Below are 26,171 nucleotides of genomic sequence, written 5' to 3'. Positions count from 1 at the left end.
ATCAGGATCTTTTCCAGGGGGTTGGCTCTTTGCATCAGGTGGCTAAAGTATTGGAGCTCTATCATCAGTCCTTCCAATGAATATTCAGGGTTGATTTCCTTTAGAATGGACTGGTTTGATCTCCTTGCTGTCCAAGGGACTCTTAAGAGTCTTCTCTTTTGAACCACAGTTCAAAAGCATCAGTTCTTTGGCACTTAGCCTTCTTTATGGTCCAACTCTTATACCCATACATGACTACTGGAAAAACCATAGCCTGAGAGGAAGCAGCAGCAAAATCCATGTCCAGGGCCTCTCCCAGGCCCCAAGCCCCACTGCTCTCCCCATGTAAGGCATGGTGCCAGGGCGTGTCACTCAGAATGCCCACTCTCTGCCTTGTCTCCTGTCCACACAGCGCTGCTGGGACTGCTCAGGAGTGGCTTTATGAAGCGTGGCCAAGATAGACATTATACTGTCCTTGGATAATAATGGATGTAAGCATAAAGGCTCTCTACAGAGGGAATAGACAATGTGGTCTACAGAATCCCCCACCCCCACAGTCACCTGCAGCATTTCTAGAGGTAGCTTTTCATCACCTGCTATAATGGGCTGAATGCTGTGTCCCCACAGATTCATATGTTGAAGCCCAAGCCCCCAGTGTAAGAGATTTGGAGGTGGGGCCTTTGGGAGATGATTAGGTTTAGACAAAGCCACAAAGATGGGTCCCCATGATGGGATTGCATACGAAAAGGAGGAGACAGGACTTTCTCTGCCTGCTCACACTGAGGCAAGGTCATGTATGTAAGTGTACAGCCAGATGATGATGGTCTACAAGCCAGGAAACAGGCTGTCACGAGACATGGGCTCAATCAGCATCTTTTTAAGAAACGTTTTATTTTGTATTGAAGTATAGTCAATTAGAAATGTTATGATAGTTTCAGGTGGACAGCAAAGGGACTCAGCCGTACATATACATGTATCCATTCTCCCCCAAACACCGCCCCGGCCCCCAGGCTGCCTCATAACATGTAACACAGTTCCTGTGTTATGCAGTTAGGACCATCATCTTGATCTGAGAATTCTACTCCAGCACTGTGAGAAAGAAATGTCAGTTGTTTAAGTTCTCCAGGTTGTGGTGTTCTAAGATACTTGTCCATGTCTGGGGTCTAGATGGCCAGGTGGGAACACCAGACAGGGACCCCCAGCCCAGGTCCTGTGAATGGTGGCCAGAGCTCTGCCTCTTTCATGACACCAGGGACAGAGGCAGAGTGGACAGGCTATGTTGAGAATGTATCCCCTTGGCTCTCTGAGGCCTCATTTGACAGCATGGTTTGCGATTTTGAGAGATTAGTCACAGCTCAGGTGTGACTACAAAATGAGTTTGTTAGGAAAGGGAAACAAAGCTTACTTTACAAAAAATTTGTATCCTCTCCCCAAAAGGAAAGATCCAGAATTGGTGGGGTTCAAAGCCTGTATAATTTGGAGATCTTCTTTAAAAAGAACACAAAAGTAGGTACAAAATACAGTATTTTAGAGTCAGAGAAAAATCAAAATGAATTTCAAGCTTCTAAAAAACTGGTAAATACTTCAGACATACAAAATTTTAAAAAGTAATATAATTTTTTTAGTTAAGTGCCTGACATGTGTCTATAGCATTTTTTATTTTCTGCGTCTTCTGACTGCATAGTGCTTGCTTGCCTCTTCATTTAACAATAATTTGACAATATTTCCTGCATATTGAAAAAAGAAAACTTGGTCCTTCCTCTTGGATCCAACTCATTCTAAGTAATGCATGTCCATTTTTAGGATTACTCTCAACTCTGGGAAAGGAAGTTGGAGTGGAAGAGAGAGTGGTCTTCTCTGGCTATGATGAAATAACTTTTACAAATTATATAAAACTCTAAGGCCATGTGGTCACACTGCTGGACCTTGCTTGGGCCAGATGAGCCTATGGGGATGGGCTGTGGTCAACAGGCCTCTGACCATCTCGTGTATAAATATCTCACCACGTGGTTCATGCAGGGCAGCTCAGAGCTCTCACACAGGCTGCCCCCAAGAGCACATCATGTCTGTTGAAATGTAATGTGCTGGCCCCTTCATGTCATCATGGAAGCTATCTCAGAACAAAAATGCTCTACACATGCCTTGGTCTGCAAATATAAAACAATGGAATTGTCACTTTCTTTGTATTTAGTCTCCAGGTAAACATTTTATTGTTTTTGGCTAAAGATCCTTGCAAGTCTTAAAGAGTCGGGAGTGAGTTCAGCGACCTTTAAAACACACAGATGGTGGCTTATCCAAATGGCTGAATTAGCCTTGCACAGAGAAGGTAGTAGTTTAGATCTATCAAAGGAATCATCACACCAGTAAGTCGCCAATGCCATTTTCACTATGGTTCTTATTGTCTGACTTTAAACAGAAGTATGCTGTTTAAAAAATAGCCTTTCATTCCACAGAATAATGAATTCCACCAGATACATACCAGGCATTGTGACAGCACCGTGAGATAGACTTTGATCCCTGCCCACAGCACGCTTAAAGCCCAAGTGCATGCAGTTGCTCATGTCCAATTCTTTGCAGCCCCATGGACTGTAGTCTCCCTGCCTCCTCTGTTCATGGGATTCTCCAGGCAAGAATACTGGAGCGGATTGCCATTTTCTCCTCCAGGGGATCTTCCTGACCCAGGAATTGAACCTGAGTCTCTAGCATCTCCTGCATTGCGGGTGGATTCTTTACTGCTGAGCCATCAGGCAGGCCCTTACAGCCTAGGGGAAGATGTCAAATTTAGAAAGACATGCTGCAAACTGTGTCATGTGTCCCACCCATCATCACAGTCTTTCTATTTAATGATACCAGGGACACTGACTCTCAAGTGTTATCTTTATTATATTTCTTTTCACATGTTTATTGTCTATCAGTCCACTTATTACGAATGCCTAAGGCAGGTACTGGCATCTTCTCAGCTGGAGCCCCAACGCTCAGAACAGGGGCTCAGTGGTAAGACTCTTTCTGGGGAAGAGGACGTTTAAGCTGTGCTCTGAGCAATGAGAAGAAAATTAGTGGAGAAAGAAAAGAAAAGAAATTGGGGACTTCCTTGGTGGCCCAGTGGTTAAGAATCTGCCCTCCAATGCAGGGGCTATTGGTTTAATCCCTGGTTGAGGTACTAAAATCTCATATGCTGCAGGACAACTGCCTGCACACCACTGCTAGAGAGAAGTCTGCTTGCCTCAGCTAAGACCCAACACAGCCAAATGTTAATTTAAACAGCATATTGTGTTTTGAAAAATAAAAGAAAGTGGTCCTGGGCAGGAGAAAACGTCAGTGCAGAGTCTCAGGGGTCAACATTGTGACCTGAGTGTGACTTGGCCAGGAGCAAAGCAAGAGTAACAGGGAGTTCATCAGGCAGGGAGGTCATCAGGCCAGACCGGAAGTCCCTGCATATCCTAAGGGGTGGGCCAGGGAATGGATTGTCTACTCAAGGACACTTTGAGAGTAAGAAGGGGCCAATGACAAGATGGAAAGGGGGTACAGCAGAGGATAACAGGACTGTCTCAGGCCAGATGGTCATCCTTTTTTGCACTAACTGTAGGATTTGCCAAATGATTCTTAAACTGGCTGATTAGATTTAGCTGAGGCTTCTCAGGGGGCACTAGTGGTAAAGAACCCACCTGTGAATACAGGAGACATAAGAAATGCAAGTTTGATCCCAAGGTTGGTAAGATTCCCTGGAGGAGGGTATGGCAGCCCACGCTGGTATTCTTGCCTGGAGAATCCCATGGGCAGAGGAGCCTGGTGGCTATAATCCACAGGGTCAAAAAGTGTTGGACATGACTGAAGTGACTTAGCATGCACACACACACACACACGAGATGGTGAAAAGGCAGGCCTGACCATCAGGAGGCCTGACCTCCTCCATCAGGAGGGAGGAAAAGTCACAGTGGGACAAGTGCTGGGTAACTGTACCCAGAGCTGCTGGGCAAGAACGGTGGAAGAAAAGGTGGGGTGGGTTGCAGGTGCTGACTGCGGGTCTCATTTTGGAAATGCCTGGTGAATGCCAGGCCAGCATTGCCACGGGGCTGGGAGGTGGAGGGGATTGAAATAGAGATCCCAGGAGAGTTGTGGGTTTGAGCACTGCCAGGTCAAGTCTCCAGGGCCAAACCAGTTGGGCTGTCAGGTCTGGAAGACTTGTGAGGTCCTGAGGGACCTCCTGAGGGACCTCCTGAGGGAGACCCTGACCTCTGGGCTTGCCCCCTCCCCGAGTGTAAAGAGAGGGGGATGAGGCTTCTGTGGGGAGAGAGATGGCAGAGAGTCAGGTCTTGGACCAGGCATAGTAGTTTGCAGAAGTCAAGAGCGAGTGTGGCCTATGCGGTAGCTGCGTTGGGCGGGCAGGGGCAGGAAGGTGAAGACTGAGGCCAAGAGGAAGCCCCGGGGAGCTGGAGTCCAAGGGTCTGAGAGGCACCTGTGCTGGGGAGCGTGTGAGGAGGGCGAGACTTGTGGCCTGTGGGCTTCCCCCGTCCTGAGGTCATAGAGCGGCACAGTTCCTGCACTTGGGGTGGGCCCCAGCACCCTGCGCAGGCCTGTGGTTGTTGTATGTGATGGGTGGGACTCCTCCGCCTGCTCCTTTCCCATGTCAGCTTTTTAATATGTCAGCAATCATCTCGGGTACCCCGGGGGCCCTGTATGCCGAGGAAGAAGAGAATGCAGAGGCCTCTGAGCAGGTGCCAAGTAGTGATGCCATTTGCCCTTCTCAGGCCCTCCACCATCATCTTCCCACCCAGCCCGCTGGAACAACTGAGTCCCCCTATGTGCTCTGCATCTGAAATCCAGGTGCCCCAGATCTTCCTTCTTCATACCGTTCGAAAAGTAAACCCTTTTACCTTTGCGTTGTCCCATCCTCATTAGCCATTTTCCAGGAGTGTCGCCCGCTCATCATTTCCTCCCTTCCTCCCTTCCACTGCCCACTGTATTGATTTTCATTATAGCCCATGCCCCTCACACCCTCACCTTCCTTACACACGTGGGTGCACAAATTATGCACACACATACACATTCATTTATTCATGCCTCTTACATTTCGGGGCCCTGTGGGAAGCCCTCCAGGAGAACTTAAAGGTAAAGAAATGAGCAGCATGTATAGATGGTCTGATGAGGGTGTACCCCATTCTGTACACAGCTGGATACTGGAAGATTTGGTGACAATGCCTTTCTAAGGGAAAAAGTTGTGACCACCCAGAATCAGAGGTCTGCAAAACCGTGTGGTCCTTGTCCAGGATAGACCTGGCTTGGGGACACCAGATAACATATTACCTGCCACCCCTGAATCTTAGAACAATGCCCTCCCCCCTCCCCTGCCTCCGTCCCACCAGGTGGACTGGGAGGCAGGTGGATTCCTCTCTTTGGAAAGAGCTATGAGATATCTTTTTCAGCGTAAGTGCAATTCAGTATAAGGTAGCCAGGAAAAAAAAAAATGTATTCAGAATGTGACACATTTTTCAGAGACAGTGAGAAAGCTTGTAAGAATATATATTTGTATTCCCTATGAGCAAGGAACAAATGTAAGTTAGGAGAAAGGATGAAGAATGAGGTTCCACAGGATGGATACGAAGTCCAGAGCAGATGATGTAAGCAGTGGTTCTCAACCTTCTGTTTGTGTGCAAGTCACCTGCAGGCTGGTTAAAGCACAGATTGCTGGGTCAAACCACAACCCCCCCACCCAGTTTTTAACTCACCAAGTTTGGGTTATGACTCAGAAATTTGGATTTCTGACAAGTTCCCAAGAGATGCTGGTCTGGGGACTACATTTGAGCCTGTTCAAGATGCCCAGTGCCTACCTAAGCAAAACTAAGAATAGTGATAATTTGAGATGTTCCAAGTTCATTGGAGGATCTTTAAGTATATGTGCAGTAAGAAATTTTTCTGTTTTATTTGATTGATTGAGACATGGTTAACCTTGAAACTGCTTCTGTTTGTAGAAACTTAAGTTCAGACAAGCACAAGCATTTAATAGCTCTGTGATTGACAGCCTAATTAATGTCTCTGACCTCAGTTTACTGAATGATAAAAAGGGAAAACTAGTGTGCTATCTGGCTTGTTAATCAAGATGAACAAGGTAATGTGTTTAAAGCTCAACCTGTGGCTGTCCTGTACTTGTGCTTCCTGCAACTATGAATCTTTTTCTTTCATCAATTCTGGAAAATACTCAACTATTTTTTTTTCAAATATTACCATCCTTCTTTCTTATCATTTCTTCCTTCATAGCTTGCTATTAAACATATTTTAGCCCTTACTCCATCCTCAATTCTTTCTTATTTTCTGTTGCCTTTTCTCTATGTGCTGCACTATTTAATGTCCTTAGATTGTCTTTTGGTTCATTAATTTTCACTTCATCTGTATCTAATCTACTTTAAACTCATCCACTGTTTTTTTCCATCAGTTATACTTTTTAAAAATTTCTAACAGTCCTGTTTCTTCTGGTTGTTTCTCAAATAGTCCTGTATATTTTTGAGAGCATCTCATTGCTTGCTAGTTTTTGTGAGTCCCTCATTTGTTTTTTGAACATTTCATGCATAATTAGCTTATATTCTAAATCTAATGATTTCAATACAGAAAGTCCTTAGTGTATAAATCTATGTCTCTCCTGCTCTCTTTCTCTTCCTGCCCTCTTTCTCATAACTCCTGTTTCCTTTGGTTTGGGGTGATATTTTGAGCTTGTATTTGATTGATATTCATCTGTGGGACTCCTGAGTGTTTTGTGCCAGGGACACTGTCCTCCGGGGTTGAAGAGGTTTTCTTTTTCATGGTCCTTGCTTCGTTGTGGGAATCCTAGGTTCAGATGCTCACCTTGCTGCTGACCCCAAGAATGGGATGTTCTCCCTGTGTCCACACCAGTACTGATATTGGTATTTGTCATTAGGTGAAACACACTTTTTTTTCTTATTTGTCACTCACTTTTCCCTGCTCAAGTTATTGTTCACTTTTTTCTTATATACCTGCATTTCAAAAGCAATCTGTGGGTTTAGGGAAAAAAAAAAAAAAACCTTACTTTTGTTCACTGATGAATGAGACTGCATGACCCTCATATGCCCACAGTAAAAGCTGAGTTTTTTGAGTGCTCTTGTGTGCTGCCATCAGGGATCAAAGTGTGCCATTTCATTCGACACATGTGGCTCTGCAGCTATAGGTCAGCAAAAAGAGTCACGGCCTGTCTGAAGTGAAAAGTTTAAAGAGGGTTGTGGACTGATGTGAGTATCTCTTCATTGGTCTGATCAAAGTCCCCCTGAAGCTGGAGGAGAAGCAGTGTGACCTGGTTTCACCTCATGAGTTAGAGCACAGGGAGAGAGAAGGGAGTTTGTGATAAAACTTTTAAAAAGGCAGTTGCGTGAAAGAAGAGCTTGGCGTGGCCCTGTATTTGGACCTGTGTTCCATACTGATTTTGCTTTCACTGCCTGTGTGGCAGTCTCATGTGCCTAAATTTTGCTGAAGTGCAAGACAGAAGCACCCAGAAGTTGCATTTTCTTTTCCGTTCTGTGGATCATTAAGGCTGGTACCTCTCCTGAGTCCAAGGATGCTCTTGGCATGATGCTGGCAAGCACACTACTGAGAAGGCTTCCCAGGTGGTGCAGTAGTAAAGAATCCATCTGCCCAGTGCAGGAAATACAGGAGACATGGGTTCAGTCCCTGGGTCAAGAAGATCCCCTGGAGTAGGAAATGACAACCCACTCCAGTATTCTTATCTGGCAAATCCCATGGACAGAGGAGCCTGGCTGGCTACAGTCCATGGGGGCACAAAAAGTTGGATGCAGCTGAGCACACATACTACTGACCATGCCACTCCCACATCTTCTCCCCCACTCGCAGCTCCTCTCTTAAGAAGCCACCGTCAGGCCCCATGCTGCAGTATCTGACCACCTGATACAGCATCAGCTCTGGAAGGGAGACCCCCCACTCCACCGCCTCCATGTCTCTCTGACCTCCCATCCGGGCCGTAGATATACAGCTCATCCCCAGCGCTCTCCTTTCCACCCAGCTAGCCATGCTCTGCTCTGCCATGGGGAAAAAAAAATACACAGACAGTGAGAATGCCTGGTGGGCCAGGCTGTGCCCTGGCTGTTCTGTTCTGTCTGCAGCAGACACAATGCCATGACCCCAGACCCTGGTGGGTGAGGGTCACCTTGAAGGTCCTACCACAGCTTGGGTCCTTACTTCCCTGTGAATGTCTGGGCATCATTACTACATGTTTTCTCTGATCCAGGAAGTCATAGGAAGCCCTCCAGGCTGCGTCTGGCAGAATGAACACTCTCCTGACCTCAGTTTTGCTTGTGCCTCATGTCTGTGATGTGCAAAACCTGCTCATGGCAGAGCCTGAGACAGTCTACCCTTGGAGACAAGGTGGATCTCCTGCTGTCTCAGCAGGGACTTCAAGTCAATCTTAAGGCCAATTAGGACAGCATCACAGTTTGAAAGCACTGAAGTCCCACGCCTTGTAACAGCAAAACACAAATCTGTCGTGAGCCAAGATTTGTATTGGCTTCTTCTATCTGCTTCTTCTAAGAGACTCCCTGGAAAAAAATTCTTCTGGGGCTTCTGGGAATGTGCTGAAGATAGTTAAACTGGAAGGTGGTCAACCTCAAGAGAGGCTGCAAGACCAGCCTTTTCTCTTTCCACTTTGGGCATCCATGTCACAAACCCGGTGGGTGTCCCAGGACACTGGAGGTCTTTCTGAGGAACAGGAGGGGGCCAGGAGGAGGAGGAGCTGCTTCAGCTTCCAAACCAGTATTTTCCGTATGTTAGATTAAAAATAGCCCAGCCCAGGATCTGCCTGCAGCCAGCCAGCAGACACCTCACAGTTGCTGGCCGTTAGTGTCACCAAGCCTCTGGTCTTTGCCACCTACAGACGCTGGGCCTGTGGGTTTCCCTTCTTTGCCTCGTTTCCTGCCAGCTGCCTTGGGGCCGCTTAGGCTGCATGTCCACGGTCTGTCCCTGTGCCTGCTGGTCCTTAGACTGTGCTCACCAGGTAGCTGTTGCCACTGGTGTCCCAGGAGCTGGCACAGGCTGCCTGTCAGGAGCTCTGCAAGAGAGAGACTCCTCCGGGGCCTGTTCTTGGGAGGATCCTCAAGGAAGTGTGTGCCTTTACAGAAATTGCTGATCTATTTCTGTCTCACACCAGCTCTCTTTTAATGCCATTTTTCTTATGAAATATTCAGTACACACAAGAGTGCCTCACTCTATACGTGTATCTTAGTGGATAATTATAAAGCAAATGCCACCAAAGAACTAAAATAGGAGAAGCATCACAGAAGGCCCCTCACTCACACCCATCCCAGAGAGGACATTACTTTCTGTACCCTTGTGTCCAGCATGCTCTGGCTCTTTTCTTTCACTTTTTACCACCTAGATATACATTTCTTAATGAAATCGTTCAAATTTACCTATCTGGGAACTTCATATAGGTAGAATCACAGTGTCCATTTATACTTATGAGAGTCACTTGTGCTTTGTATCATTTGATACAAACATTTGAACATTTGTATCATTTGAACAAACACTGTCGTTTGTTCATTTTATTCATGACATTCTGTGGTATGAATACCCCAAGACTGACTGACTCTGTACTCAGCAGATACTTAGCTTATTTACAATTTTTGATAATGACAGATAAAGCTGATATAAACATCCCCACACACGTTACAGGTGCAGAATGCATGCATTTTGTATATCTTGGAGTGGATCGCTGACTCAGGGAATACATAGGTTCAGTTTCAGTAGAGAATTCCAAATTGTTTTCCAAAATGATCGAACTAATTCACGCGCCTGCTGGCAGTAAATGAAGGTGCCTAATGCCCTCATTCTCAGCAATTTATTATTTCCAGTCTTTTTAACTTTTGCCAGTCTGGAAGGGGCATAATGTTATTTCCATTGTGGGCTTCATTTCCATTTACCCATTTCTAATGAGGTGATTGCACCATTTCCCTGTCATTCTGCGATCCTCTGTCTGTTTAACAATAAAAGATCAATCAAGACCCAAGGCAAGATAGAGTGGTGGGCACTGGACATGGATTCAGAAAGTCAGAGTTCAGATCCAGTTAATTGTCTCCAGGACCCAAAGGTCCAAGATACAAAGGTAAAAGTAAAGTTAGTTGCTCACTCGTGTCCGACTCTTTGTGACCCCTTGGACTGTAGCCCACCAGGTTCCTCCATCTGTGGGATTTTCCAGCCAAGAATACCAGAGTGGGTTGCCATTTTCCAATCCAGGGACTGAACCCAGGTCTCCAGCATTGCAGACAGACTCTAAGCCAGCAGGGAGGCCCAAGACACCAAAGACTTGAAATCAAAGAATGGTATTTTGGAATGGCCTATGGACATCGTTATCTGGAATTAACCTTTTATATGTATTTGCATAAAGTCTTAATGCTTCGTATTTAAAATTCGTAAAATTCTTTGAATCTTCAAACTATCCTATTTGTTTGTCACTGATGCTTATAAACTAAACAAAGCAGGGGTGAGTAATCCTGCCTTATAAAATAGCTTCCCTAAGAGATAAACTCAGTTCTTCCTCATATAAAACTGTTTTTCCTTTTCTGTGTGGTTGTTTTTCGATTTGACAGCAGCCAACTGGCCTTAATTGGCCATGTGACCATGAAAGGGAGCTTACACTTTGGGGTGCAGGCGACCTGCTTGGGTTTGGGGGAAGGGCTGTTTTCACAGTGCAGAAGGTTTCAGAAGCAGTCCTGCAGAGGTCGAGGGGAGTCTGGGTGTGTCCTGCCACCCACACCAGCTGCCCTGAGCACTGAGGCATGGAAGGAACCTGTTCGCCGCGCACAGCCAAGCACAACTTAAAAGAAACTTATTTTTAAAACAAAGTTCCAACCCCATGTGACACAGCTTAGCTCTCATGTCCTGGGTTCACTTTTTGAGATGAATCTACAAGGCCAAAAGTGACTGTGTCAGCTTCCAAAGCTGGCCCTGTGGATGTGGTCTCTTACAGCCAAAGGGAGGCATCAGAAATTTCCCCACAACAGGGAAATCCCACAACAGTTTTGGCACATTTGGGCCTCTTCCCAAAGTACAGTTGATTGGACACATTGCTTAACATTTGCGGGCCTCAGTTCCCTCATTTTAGAAAATGACAAGGCCGGCAAGGCTTTCTGGGACCTTCTGAGATCTCGGTGACTTACCCTCTCACATCTTGTGATCCCAAAGCTTTGAGTTGCTGAGACGGGAAGATGGGCTGAGGATGGTGATGACTAAGAAGTTCAGTTGGGGGAGGGGATTCACCTTCATTCCGTGCCTTTGCAGCCCTCACCTAGACTGCACCCTCCCACAGTCCCACAGGTCTTCCTGGGCAGGGCAGAAGACCTCCCCCTACAGTGCAATGGGTGTCTCTGTTTGGCATAAGACTCACAAGTCTCATCCCTGGATAAGGGAAGAGACCAAGACGCCCCTCGGGGACCAGGAGGCAGAGCCTGGGCAGCCAGCACAGCCCCGGTTCTGCTCATTGGTCCCCAGCCCCCAGCAGAGGACATTTTCTTCTCCTGGTGACATCATCTGACGCTATCGCATGGTGGTTTAGTCACTAAGTCGTGTCCAACCCCATGGACTGTAGCCCCGCAGGCTCCTCTGTCCATGGCATTCTCCAGGCAAGAATACTGGAGTGTGTTGTTATTTCCTTCTCCAGGGGATCTTCCTGACCCAGGAAATGAACCCAAGTCTCCTGCATTGTAGGCAGAGTCTTTACCATGGGACGTTTTAAATCCCAGTCCTTTCTCCTCCCTGTAAAAGGGAGAGTGCGCTTGACGGAATGAAGAGGGTCCTAGGAAGTGAGAGCCTTTCCTGGCCTCCATCTAGGGTCTAGAATATTCCTAGTTAAAATGCCCACCAAACACTCTCCAGTGACACACCCTGGGCTGGGCAGAGGATCTGCACTGTCTGGAATCTAACCCAAAAGCAGACCTCATGGAAAAGAGGAGCCGAGTGCAGAGGGCTGCACAGACTCCACAGTTCCGGGGTGCTGTGGGATTCATGTGCCCGTGCTCTGAGCCAAGTTGTGCTCCAGGTGAATGGAGGACTCACCCCCAGAGCCTGGGCCTCTTCTGACATCCCCTCAGTGCTCCCAAGCCCGCTGGGTGTTCCTTGTCTGGGACTCGAGGTGTCATCGAGCTGTGAGCTGGGCCTCCCTGGGTACGAAGCCCTTGACCCAGAGGTCAAGACGCTGCTGCAGGTGGCCTGCCCAGGGCGCTCCTCCCCACCCCTGGCAGGCAGTAGGAGTGATGGTGCCGCACTGTCTTCTCTCTTCCAGGATCAGGGCCAAGGACAACGGATCCTACGCCCTGTGCCTGCTGCACGAGGGCAAGGTGCTGCACTACCGCATCGACAAGGACAAAACAGGGAAGCTCTCCATCCCTGGCGGGAAGAATTTCGACACACTCTGGCAGGTACATGTCCTCCTGGACCTTTGTAGACCTGGGTCCTTGCTGAGACCTGCCCAATCAGAGTCTATGGTGCACCCTCCAGGTTCCTGGATGCATTGGTCTAGGGTTACCATGTTAGGTGACTGAGGCTCCCATAGCTTGCTCAGGGCCCCTCAGCTCTTGGCACCGGGCAGTGGTACTTAACCAGGACTACACGTGGTTTAACAGGAGATCCTGCCTTAAGGCACTAGATCCTGCCTTAAGGCACTCTACCTGGAGCCCAGAGCAGCCTTTCAGACAAATACACAGTAAAGAAACGCATAGATGGCTGGGAAGGGAGTCTTAGAGGTGGCTAATCAGACTATTCTTTGAATTGTGAGAGGCCAAATTTAATATGAAATGTCAAGTGCCATTCTCGCTGCAAAATTAAGGCAACCTAGTGGTCATCATTTCCTGCGTGTCAGGCCACCACTTGTATAGGATTATACACGCCTGGCCTAAAAAGGGGTTCTTCTTAACCTGCTGCTGCTGCTGCTAAGTCACTTTAGTTGTGTCCGACTCTGTGTGACCCCATGGACGGCAGCCTACCAGCTCCCCCATCCCTGGGATTCACCAGGCAAGAACACTGGAGCGGGTTGCCATTTCCTTCTCCAATGCATGAAAGTGAAAAGTGAAAGTGAAGTCGCTCAGTCATGTCTGACTCTCAGCGACCCCATGGATTGTAGCCTACCAGGCTTCTCCATCCATGGGATTTTCCAGGCAAGAGTACTGGAGTGAGGTGCCATTGCCTTCTCCGCTTCTTAACCTACCTGATAGTAAAGCCCGAAGCAATGTGTAATATGAGAGTTACTTAGGCGCTAGTGAGCTCTAATCCAGTGTTCACCCCTGCTTTCCACCAGGTACGAACAACTTGGCTTCATTCTAAATCACAGCTCCATGAGGAAATGGCAGAACATCCTATAAACTGTAGTGGGCCCAGAGGCAGAGAAAACCAAAGGACTCTGCCACCCCAAGAACGACAGCTACGTTGAGTTTTTGTAGGTGCAGGATGTCACTGGGGAAGGGTTCAAATGTCCACACCAGGCCCCACCCAGGAACTTCATGGGTGGCACCAGCAGGAAAGTACCAGGCTCAAAAAATCTTGTCTTTTTAAAACCTGAGATCAGGGATCCCCATTACCTTTAAAGCACTCAGAGTAACCACCACATGATGTATTTTGGCTCTTAACTGTAGCTGGAAGAAAATCTTTTTCTTTGAATGCTGGGTATTTTAATATTCATGCATATTAGTCATAACACTGACATAATTTTTGGTTTGTAGCTCATTGACGTGTAGCTCATTATTGACCACAGGCTTTGCTTTATTTTAATGGTATCGTTTTGAAAGGGTGTTTGCCCAGTGCAAATCAGAGAGATGAGTAGGGAATATTGCCTGCTGGAATTAATTTCCCATCAGAGACTCTCACCTCCTACAAGAATATGCTGATGGTGTGCATTGAAAGGCACTGGCCTCCATCCGTCATTCTGATGCTTGAAGGTCCTGGACTCGATCAGTGCTACACGGCCATTGGATTTCTCCTGAATGACCGTTTTCCCTGAGTGAGTCCACTCACAGTCTCCAAGTCTGCATGCTGACTTTAATGTTAAACATCTTTAATTGTTGGAAAATTCCTTCCCAGGACTTTTTCCCGTATTTATTGATTCCGCTACCATATCGTAGTAGTCAGCCTTAATTAAATCTTTCCCTTGTATGTTTGTTTAAAAAAGAGCCTCGAAAGTGCCAGCAGTACCTTCCATTTTCATGAGTGTGATTTCAGTGTTCTTTCTTGACAACAATAAGGTTCCACGGTACCCTTCCCCTACCCAGGAATTTGGTGCTGTTTTTCTGAGAGTTGGTAATTGCTTCCCTACTCTAGTTTTCCTTTCTGTAGAGAAAGAATCAACACACTTATGGATCACGTCTGGCTCTGAGCTGCTTTTGTGTAGTCCTTGAAGAAAAATGGTTTCTATATTTTAAAGGGTGATTTTTTTTTAATAAAGAACTATGTGACAGAGATGATATGTGGAATGAAAAGACCTAAAATATCAATATCTGGCCCTTTACAGAAAATGTTTGCGTACCCTTGCCCAAGAGGGAAATCTTTATGTATATGCCCACCTCCCACCCATCCTTTTGGAGTAGATTGTCTGAAACCATAAGCATGTAAGGAGATATTTGAATGATAATGGAGAAATGCATGGGATATTTCAGCTGTTGTAGGGATCTCAATACTATGTCTGAGAACACACTGTTGCATTTAACAGAACAGAGAGAGCTTTGCTGTCCATTTCAATAGTGTGTTAGGGCTGGTCATACTGGAATATTTATAAAGAGGGTATATCTCATGTTGTGTTCTTTCCACAATAAAATAAAATTTAAAAGAAGAATGCTCCCTGGAAGGATAAAATATATTCACTCAATGAACATTTACCCAAATAGGTAAGTTTTGAGATAAAAAAAGGTTTAGGAGTCAAGAGTCCATAAATGGAAAAGGAATCAATAAATAGATATGAAAGAAATATCAGATAGAAGGATTTTAGTTTGTCTGAAGGGGAAATATCTGTTTGAGAAAAGAAAATGTGAAAACTAAGGCTGTCTTCCTGTTGCATAATTTTGATTAGATATAAGTAAATCTACTTACCATTCATTTCCTTTTTAATGTAGGAATCAGACATCATGATTCATAGTTTCCTGGGCACCATTAGCCAAGGGTGTCCATGTTCTGTGAACATAAGGCCATTCTCCAAAGGGCCAGCTTTCTCCATGGCCTAGATCTTGTGTCATTTGTGTGGTGATGTCTTCTCTCTGAAACTTTTGGGATGAGTTATTTGGTCCCTCCAAAGCCTTTGCCCAAAGCACTAATACAGAATCAATTACTTACCTTATAATTCATTTATAGCCTTCTACACCAAGGAAGTAAGCACCTCAACAGTAGGAAATGTGTCTCCTTCACCATAGTCTACCTTTTGTCCTCTCTCAGGCCTACCAAACCACAGGATGTTTGTTGAAAGACCGAATGAATGAATTCATTGTTATAGTATCACATGGATATAGAAGAATATAAACAAAGACATGCAACTTACCACCAAAGAAAGAAGGAAGGAAGGAAAGGAAGGAAGGAGGGAAGGGAGCAAAGAGTAGAAAAAGGTTAAAAAGGGAAGGTGGCATGTGGACTTCTGCCGGAAGTCTGAGGGTGGGAGAAAAGAGGTGTGGGGAGGAATCAGGAAGACCACCAAGGAAGCACCTTTTGTTGTTTAGGGCTGTCCTTGAATCACTTTTAAAATCCAAAAGGGGAGTCAGCTGCTCCAGGTAAGGAGCATTTCCTGCCCCCATTATTTATGATACTTTCTTACTTTTTTATTTTTCAGCTGGTCGAGCATTATTCTTATAAATCAGATGGTTTGTTAAGAGTTCTTACGGTTCCATGTCAAAAAATTGGCGGGCAATCGGGTGAGTAGCCAAGACATTGGAGTCTCACTCCTTCAGATGCTGATAATAATCAGCCTCACTTTAGATTTGATCTGTTGCAAAGTCAAACCAGATGGGATGAGACTTTGGTTTTACTGATTGATTAAAATGATTACTCCAACTGTATATTTATCATTCATCAAAAACTAGTCAGTAACTTTAAAAATGGATTTGTTTTTATTGCTTATATGAGAAAATTGAGTGGAAGAGGATAACAAGAAATGTATGCAGAAAATATATCTGCTTCTCAAGCAGTAATATTTTACAGTCATGTTGATTGATCTGCAGTGGAGGAGGGGATAAATAGATGGTTTTCACTGACACAGCAGTAATTGTGCATGTTCTTTCTAACCAGGAAATATTAACTTCCGTCCACAACTTCCAAGTTCTCATCCTGCGGTAAGTGTTACTTAGCCAGGCCATTAAAGATGAAGCAGTTGTATATTAGCACAATGAAAAGTATTTTTAGACAAAGGAGTAATGGTCATTGCTTTTATCACACTTGATAAACTGGGATTGCTGGTGCAGCTAGAATCAGCCTATTTTCAGTTCTGAGCTAGCTAAGTTAGCTTCTTTGGTAGGTTAAAATCCCTCCATTTTCTAAAAGGATATGAAATATCCATGTAACCCAATGTTAAATCAGAAATATACCTCCTGGTAGATTTTGGAAATGGTAACATATTGTTCAGGCTCAGCCCTGACCCATCCATGAGGAGTCACGTGTATGATCCTTGTGACCACATGCATGATGGGTAGTAAGCTGGGTATATAAATTGTCTCAGTGAGGTTGACTGTCAAACTCTTTTGGTTAAATCAACCAAGACATTGTTATCAGAAAACTCACCCTTTCCAGGGGAGCTGCTTTGGCCATAGCTTGGTGGAGGAAGGCTTGGAATGGGGGTGCTTGCTGCTATCACTTGAGAGAAGAAGCCTCTAGAAAAGGATGGAGTTGAAGGCTTGGCAAGAAGCCACTTCTACATGTGGGTTTGGCCAACACATGCCTGATGCTCCTGAAAAGAGAGAATTCCAGCTCTCTCTTCCCTCCAGACTATTAGGAGCTGACACAGATTTATACTCCAAGCAGGAATGATGTCCTGCTACTTTGAAGGGGACCTTACTGTGGACCTTTGATGCCCTTTAATGCCATTTGTGAGGTCTAAAAATTCCCCCAACATGAGCTATGTGCTCTATACCTCACTTTCTGCCTGTTAACCCTTAAAATCTGCAGAAGATGAAATGAATCCTCCACCCATGGTAGGGGCTATTGACTTGTTCAGAAGCTGCACCGATGCTGAACCAAGCAGCCTGTCTGAGGCAGCTCTTGTCCCCAAATCAAGGGAACTGAAATGCCAGTGAACTTTGGGATCAACTTCTAAAGTAAAGCACCATTATGGAGTCATCATTTTGTTTTACCCTTTACACGACTCATGGGCCTGGCAAGTCAACTTTAAGATTTTATCCACCATGGGACAGGTCCATTTTGCTCTAAGAGGCAGGTGGGCTTAGAGGTGAGAACTTTAAAAGAATATCATGGCTTCTCTTTAGTTGTGCATCACGTAATGGCTTCAAGGAGATGGACATTTTGGAAAAACTTTTTACTGACTATATAAAAATATGCATGTTCCCTAAGGGTCCAAATCAGTGAATTTCCACAAATATCATAGAACCAGCACCCAGAAGTAACAAAATTGGGCTCTCAGAATTAGTTTCTTTAGGATGATTTGTCTTCAGTTTGACAATAATTATATATGAAAACTGGGCTATTTAATATGAAAACTTGAATCTTATAGCCTTTCATGGAAAATATTGCCAAAATATTTTTCCAGATCCTTCTACTCAAATAGTAGGCTTTTCTTGAAGCCTTTCTAATGATCACATGTTGCCTCTAGTGCATTTCATCAACAGAATCTGGAGGGGGTTACTGTAATTATGGAACAGCTAAAATAACATGTCATGTAAGGCAGCCTGTATTTGTTTTCTGAAACATTTACTATTCCTCTTTGCCATTATGGTTTCTAGACTTGGTCAGCGGGTGGAATAATCTCAAGAATCAAATCATACTCCTTCCCAAAGCGTGACCACAGAAAGGTGCTAAAGAGTCCCCTGCTTGCTGTCCCTGACTGAGTGGTAGGACAGACCCGCACTCAGCACCCACGCTCTGCCCTGTGGCTGCCCCTCCGTGTGCACTGCTGCCGACCCTCCTGCTGCTCTGGTCTCATGTCCCTGCCATGTGTAGCCCTCATGGGCAGCCCGTGCCCAGTACTCATTGTGCTTTCCATGTGGGTCCAAGTCCCTTTGCTGCAAAGTCCATCACCGTGAGCACGCTCTCTCTGCTACAATGCGCACTTGGAAGTCGTCTCCGCCAGTGTAATAGGTGGGAGGGAATTCTCATATGGAAAAGTCTTTTCAAAGGAAACCAGAATCACATGCTGCAGTGTTATGGTAATTGACTAGATAAATTACACATTGGTGGAAGGAATAGCCAAAGTAGAGTGGATCCTGCCCAGTGACTACACAAGGTCATTGATTTTATAAATATCAAGTGCCATAGAAACTTCAGTGTAGCTGTAGAGTTCCAACACAGAACCTGAAGTATATCATATATAAAGACAAGGTGGAATTCGAGGATTAGAACATCATTTTTACTTATGAGACAGTAAAGCTGACATCATATGGGCTCTCCTGGTGGCTCAGTGGCAAAGAACCCACCTGAGGAACCCAATAGAGGATACACGGGTTTGATCTCTGGCTCGGGAAAATCCCCTGGAGAAGGAAATGCAACCTACTCCAGTATTCTTGCCTGAGAAACCCCATGGACAGTGGAGCCTGGTGGGCTCCAGTCCACAGGGTTGCAAAAGACATGACTTAGTGACTAAACAACAGCAACAAAAGCTGACGTATAATGCATATTCATATTTTGCTGTATGATTGAATGATGAGGTAAATAAAAAGTTTTTTTAACGACTCAGTTTTAATGAATCACCTCCCTCAAGAAATATTTATAACATGTATATGGATTTCTAATTTTTTTAGTTTTATCATTGTGGTATAAAATTATTTTATTAATAATTCTTTCCACTTTAATATCCAGTTAGTACTTTTCCAGACATATGTGCTTAGTTGCTCAGTCGTGTTCCACTCTTTGTGGCCCCATGGACTGTGGCCCACCAGGCTCCTATGTCCATGGGGATTCTCCAGGCTAAAATACTGGAGTGGGTTGCCATGCCTTCTCCCAGGGGATCTTCCCAACCCAGGGATCAAACCCAGGTCTCCCACATTGCAAGTGGATTCTTTACCATCTGAACCACCAGGGAAACCCAAGAATAATGGAGTGGATAGCCTATCCCTTCTTCAGGAGAACTTCCCAACCCAGCAATTGTATTGCAGACAGATTTTTTATCAGTTGAGCTACCCAGGAAGCCCCTTTTCTACACATGTTAGCATATAATCAAGCTTCAGTTCATGAAGCAGATTGCCTGAAGTATTTAGCAGAAACAACGTAAATGAAAAGCATAAAAGCCCTGAGATTTTCTTTCCAAGTGGGCTGTTATATTCTAGATATTTTCAATCTTGTTGACTACAAAAAAGAGAAGTGAGTTTAATGTAGTGTTTGAGGGGGGAAGTTAGGTGATAAACCTGAATGGAGTAGCTATCTGTTTTGAGGCCACATTCCCAGTCAGGGTGGATCAGCTCATGGGAAACGTCAATTATGTTGGGCTATTGCTCTTAGAGGACTGACCCTGAGAGCATGTCCATGCCATGTTAGGAGCTGGAAGGCTGGGAGGTTGTCAAAGGAATGCATGCTCTATGCCAGTACCCCTTTTGCCCCATGACTTGGTGTTTGTTTCAAGCCACCAGGGCCAATAGGTGATTGAGGCTTTGGCCTTGAAGAGGTCAACATTCCCCATGGTCCAAGGTGAAACTATCCAAGGCTGCCACCTTCTGGCCCTCCTGGCCCTCTACCCCTGTCGGCACTCACCCCTTCTCCTTGGGGAGGGTGCACCTAGTTGTCAAGATGGCATCTCATAGGACCATATTCTGGGGAAAATAGGCCAGATGGTGCCCCATCAACTGAGGTGATTCAAAATATGCTCTGGTTCAGGGTGCTTTTCAGCCATGAGTCATCTCTTTGAGTCCTTAATCAAATACTGCATTGACAAAACTTCATATTATAATACAACTTGGGGAAGGACACTGAGTTGCCCATTCATGGAGCCCCATCGGCAGGCTTAGAACCTTTCACGCACCTGGCTTCCTTGGCCCCTTCATGCATGGAGTCTGTGTGGCAGCCATGGAGGAGTTCCTGTGGACTTGGACCACACTGTTGACTCCCACCACTTGGTTATTCATCATTCTCTTTCTGACGGCCCAAGGCCCGTGTGCTGATGCACAGTCCTCCACCCATGTCGAATCCCAGACATAAGCAATTTCACTGCAGAGAAGACACAGCTTTCCACATTTACCTTAATTCTGTAGTGTCCAAGGGCATCATTCAGGGTTCAACCAGGAGAATGTGATCAGTCAGAGGTTTATGCATGAAACACCCACAGTGCACTCACACACATACACATAGGTAATTTTTAACACACATAAGAACATATTTATATACACATCTGTATACATGTACACACACACATATATATATTGACTTATCACTAGGACTTGCCTTCCACAACTGTTGGGGCAAGTTCAGTGTCCATAGGGCAAGTCATCAGGAAGGGAGGATAAGCAAGGTGGAACTGTCATTAACAGCCAAGGGTCAGTCACTCCCCCGCCCCACCCCTCTTAGAAAAGTCTCAACCTCTTCTAAGAACTCTTGATTTATTAAGTCAAGCCCACCCAGGATAATCTCCCTAAATAAAATCAACTAATTAAGACTTTTAATTACCTCTCCAAAATCCCTCCACAGCAGTACCATGATCATAGCTTGAGTCAATAACATAGCACTATCATTCAGGCCAATCAGGGTGACACGTCAAGACACTATCACCCCAGGAAACAGTAACCCAGCACTGTGAAGAAATAAGCCCCTCTCCCACCCCTGTCCTCATCCCGAGCAGCCCGAAGCCCACTCACCCACAGTGATACAGAAATATCCAGAAAATAAGATCTAGTAGGTCTTCAGGTTAAAGAAGAATGTCTAAAGAAATTGAAGAAAATATCAGTAAGGCTACCAAAAAATAAAATACATGTGTGGATAAGAACCAAAACATCTTCCAAAGAAACATAATAAACTTGGAATAAATATTAGTAGTGATCATATATGTATATATACACATATACATATCTAAGGTCAATATCTTTACTATATAAAGAAATTATATAAAGCAATAAAAGTTTTAACTATCTAATAGGTTAGTGGGCATAGGATAGTTTATAGGAAAGAAAATATAAACAGTTCTTAAGCATAGGAAAAGCTGTTCCATTTCATAGTAAGAGAAATGCGAGTTAAAACTATGGTGCTCTCTTATGTCCATCTGTAAAACTAGCCCAAATAAATAAGCTTGGTGACACCACACAACAAGTGTGTGGTGAGTAAGCTGTACTTTATTGGAGAAGTGTGGAATGGTACATGTCTAACATTGTATCATTGACAAAGTCTGGAAATAATTTAAAAATCAATGGGAAATAAATGAAATCAGTTATGATAAAATTCATACCACGATGGGTAGCTGAGATATAGAGTCATTTTTCAAAATGCAATGTTAATTGAAGATGACAAAGTCGGGCACATATATATGTGCTGATACAGTGTAGAATGTTCTAGAAGAATATAGCAAATACTGATAGCACTAGCTGCCTTGGGAGTAGGAAATGGCATGTCAAGGAGACCCATTTTTTCATTGAAACCCTGTTGTGCCTTTTAAAATTTGCCCCTCTTAAATTACTTAATCGCTTTTAAAAGACAATTAAATATTAGAAGCTAATTAATCTGGTTAATACTGTGGAAATACTTTTCTGGCTAAAAGACGGCTATTGTCTATTTAAATTTATAACAGCTTTGAAGTATGCATTGAACTTTATCAGTAGTTCATTAATAAAAAGAAGCATTGTATGATTTAAGCAATGAATTAAAAATATTTTAATTGCTCACTGGAAATATTTTAGGAGAACTAATACTTAGGTCTTAAAAAATAGAAGAGGAATTTTCCATTATTTAACCAGTCATGAAAAAGACTTGTGGGAATTATGTCAAATATCCCATCTGTTAAGGTATAAATGACTTTCTTGAATTTGTTTATTTGTTCAATATGAATAGTTGTTTTTTAAATAATTCAGGCACAAAATGGACATGATAGAACCTGAATTAACTCTAGCATGCAGATAGTTATTGACAAATGTGTTATGATTTGCAGAAAATTATTAATCAGATAATTTGAAATGTTATGACAAAAACTTAAGGGCAGGAGTATTTTTCTTTAGAGATTAGTAACATTTTAACACTTGAAAATATGAATGAATTTAACTGAAAATAATACAAGCATAATCTACCCTCTCCTTGCTTCCCGCCATCACTTACTCTAAGGACTGGTGATCCTTACATGAATAAAATCCCTCCTATTGTTAGCATTGGAATATTCTTCTTTGCTTCTTTAAGTATGTAAACCAACCCTTCTATTGAGGATGACTGTCAGTTTGAACAACAGCAGCCTTAAAGACTGTGCTTCTGTTTCAGAGTTCAAAGGCACGTTCTCTAAGATGAAACATTTGTCTTAGTTGTGGAAAAATGTTCTAGAATTTCACATTCAAATCCATTTTTCAGTTTTATTCCAGCACCTACATTGCTGATTGGAATACTTTTAGACATTTTAACATGATTCACGAAGAATCAGCTAGGAGAAAGAAAGAAGGAGTTCTTAAATTATACCCATGTACTTGGTAATGTGGAAGCAGTGGGCCACACCCTTAAGAAAATGTTTCCACATCATTATAAAGGACCAGCTTTTAGAGCTTTGCTTCTAAGGCGAAGGAAGATTAATTAGGACAGCCAACTGCTTATTTTTATGGATCTGAAGCAAACCAAAGATTATTTCATGCCCTGACCAAGGAGAGTCTGCCTTTACCTCTGGAACCTTGGACTGGGACCAAAGTCATTCCACTGAAGACCGGAACTGTGTCTGGTTTGGGCAGCTACAATATCTGAAGCCTTCTGGCTATTTTTGTCATCACAGTGGTGACAAGCATTGAATATATTGTCATCCTTATTACTGCTGTTACCTGACTTGAAAATGTGTTTTAAGTCTAAAAATTAAGGTCTAGAAATGAAAACCAGAATACCTGGCAAACAATGTTCCCGAATCAGGAAACTCTGAATTAGCTCCATAAAAGCAATGTATTTTTCTCTTTTGTTCACTTCTGAATCTGTACTACTTAAAAATAGGCACTCAAAGGATATGTGTCAAATATATTTTCTACTTGCAGCTAAGTAGCCAACAAGAGATCAGGGATCATAATGCATAACCTGTGCTTAGTCACTCAGTTGTGCCTGACACTTTTCAAGCCCATGGACTGTAGGGCGCCAGGCTCCTCTGTCCATGGGGATTCTCCAGGCAAGAATACTGGAGTAGGTTGCCATGCCCTCCTCCAGGGGATCTTCCCAACCTAAACAAATCCTATTTTTATTATTGTGGAGTGATCTGTTTTTACTTGAATTTACAAAACTTAAAACTCACAAATTGCGCTTTGGAAGGTGGAAAGCTAAGGTAGCTAGTGCCATCTAGTGGTGTCCTGTGGTTTGACTTCGGTTTCAAATGTCAGCAAAAGTAGCGGGAAAGCAACAGTCAACATTTCATTTATACCTTGTTCTCTATGCAGAAAAGGGGATGTTATTGATTAGGGCAGAATAAATGATAAAATACAGAGCAGAAATAATAACTACAGATGATATAATGGATCAGCAATATATTTTTCATTAAATTAAAAGGCATTTCAATTCTAAGTATTAACAATACTTTGCTAATTTATCATTTAGCCTTAGAGTTCATTGTTTACAAAGCCCTCAGATCTTTTCCATCAAGCATTTGATTCCATAGCGTTTTGTTGTTTTTCTACTGAATGGTAGAATCACCAAGTGCTTTGGGAAAGATGAAACTTGCATTTGTAGCTTCATCTTCAATAGTCAATACGGCCTTTTTAACAGACACAGTAGAAAAACCTCCCATTTCTTCCAAAGAGCATTCTCTTTGGAGTGTATTTCGATTCTCTGTCCCAGTCAGGGCAGCGAGGGCCGAGGGGTCCAGGCAGGGAGCTGACGTGGTTATTGAGGGAAACTCTGGGTTTAGGCTGCAAAGGCTGGTAACCACATGGGGGTCAAAGTGGGCAGTGTTGAAATGAAGCCCTTGAACCACCTTGGCTTAAAAGATGGGGCTCAACCTTCTCGAGAGGAGACCCACAACCCATTTTCTTATCCATAGACAAGACAGACAAGGGATGGACACCACACAGCCAATGAAAGTATGCATCACTCTGTCCAGGGCTGTAGGCAAACTGTGGCCATCACTACTGATTCCTATTCCTCATGCCTAGTGTCTTTTTCAGTACTTTTTACATCCCCACCTCTGTTTTTAAATTCTCCCTAGCAGGATTCATATCACAGATCATTGCATTCTGGCTTCAAATGTAACAGCCTTTATGAAGTCTTTCTTCTCCGGAGAACATCCCATCAGGGTGCAGGGGCTGCAGTCCTGGGATACATCCCTAAGTGGGCAAAGAGTGGGAGGCCTTCCAGTGCAGAGAAGGGGTGTCGGTGCCTTCTCCTTGTCCATGATGGCTGGTCCTGGAGTCATGGTTTTGCTTTTGAGTTCAGAACCTTCCTACCTCGAGGGAAAAAATTAGAGAAGTTGAAATGATAATCAATGCAAACCTAAAAGAGAATTAATTTTTTAATTTGAAAATTATTTCAATCTTGTAGTTTGATTACCGGAGGGGACTAAGCAGAGCAGGAGTATGGCAAGCTTTGGGAATTACCTAGTTTCTCCTAGGACAGTTCCATTGAGACAGGGTAATTATAAATAAAAAATGAACTAACTGTATATCCAGGAGTCTTATAATCATATGTTAATTTTTTAAAGTGGTATATTGTTATTTGGAATTATCCACACCTATTAATAGAACTTGAGAGAGAATTCATTTTTAAATCACATTAAAAGTGTTTACATTTCACACCTCCCAGTTTGAAGTTTATCTCCATTCACTCATTCATTCATGTTATGTTTGTTGAACACATTTTTATTTAGCAGTGGTTGAGTGAACAATTTAGCAACAAAGCTCTGGTGCAGTGAATAAATGATTATATCCCCTGTAACTTATATTCTATTTTCATTCTTGATACATCACAGCTGCTTCTATTAAACAGTTTGATAAGAATGCTGAGATAGTCATCAGAAAATGGATACAGTGGCATTCCATTGACAAATAAGAGCGGATGTCCTTTAGCTTGTCAGAAGGGCCTTTGCCATGGTGAGCCAGGGCTCTATAGAGCTCGGTAAGCAGCAAGAAGACAGTTTCAGGCACAAGTGACCATGTCGCAGAAATGATGCACTGTGACTTCATTACTGTACTTTTGGATCCCGAGCTGGGGATGTCAGGAAGGCAGGTGAACATTCTGTGTGTGCCAGTAGATAAGCGACTGTGTAAAATTCAGCTTACTGTCTGTTTCTCTAAATTTCTCCAAAATATGGCAGTATCTCATTTCTTCATGGCAAGTGTTTGGGCACTGCTAAAAAAAAAAAAATGGGTATATAAAATTTCTTTCTACTCAACTCATGCCAAAAAGATAATTTGAACCATGGTTTTTCTGTGAACCAAATTTAGTAGCAATATTCTTGTTTGGGGGCTTCCCAGTTAGCTCAGCTGGTAAAGAATCCGGTTACAGTTCAGGATGACCCTGGTTCGATTCCTGAGTCAGGAAGATCCCTGGAGAAGGGATAGGCTACCCACTCCCAAGAATACCCAGTATTCTTGGGCTCCCCTGGTGGCTCAGACAGTAAATAATCCACCTGCAATGTGGGAGACTTAGGTTCAGTCTCTGGGTTGGGAAGATGCCCTGGAAGAGGGCATGGCAACCCATTCCAGTATTCTTCCTGGAGAATCCCCATGAACCGAGGAACCTGGCGGGCTACAGTCCATGGGATAACAAAGAGTCAGACATGAGTGAGTGACTAAGCACACACCTTTGTTTTTAGTTGAGGATAAAGGTGGATCTCCACTGAGATGGAGACTTTTGGAAGGGAAAAGATATAGGAATATAACAGTGGATTTCCCTCCATTATTTCCTGCTGC

At 43.9% G+C, this 26,171-nt stretch overlaps 1 protein-coding gene across 2 annotated transcripts in view; it reads left to right on the top strand.

The window, feature by feature from the left end:
- Window positions 1-26,171, top strand: part of SYK (spleen associated tyrosine kinase) — a 108,085-nt gene that overhangs the window by 57,719 nt on the left and 24,195 nt on the right. For both annotated transcript variants that reach the window (XM_055579128.1, XM_055579129.1), the window contains exons 4-7: window positions 12,272-12,407; window positions 15,791-15,872; window positions 16,246-16,289; window positions 17,910-17,978. In XM_055579128.1, the coding sequence (XP_055435103.1) occupies window positions 12,272-12,407; window positions 15,791-15,872; window positions 16,246-16,289; window positions 17,910-17,978 (331 nt within the window). The remainder of the gene's footprint in view (window positions 1-12,271; window positions 12,408-15,790; window positions 15,873-16,245; window positions 16,290-17,909; window positions 17,979-26,171) is intronic.

This window comes from Bubalus kerabau, chromosome 4, assembly GCF_029407905.1.
Source record: "Bubalus kerabau isolate K-KA32 ecotype Philippines breed swamp buffalo chromosome 4, PCC_UOA_SB_1v2, whole genome shotgun sequence".
Taxonomy (NCBI): domain Eukaryota; kingdom Metazoa; phylum Chordata; class Mammalia; order Artiodactyla; family Bovidae; genus Bubalus; species Bubalus kerabau.
Note: the sequence above shows the minus strand (reverse complement) of the source record. Positions and strands in the feature narration are given on the sequence as shown.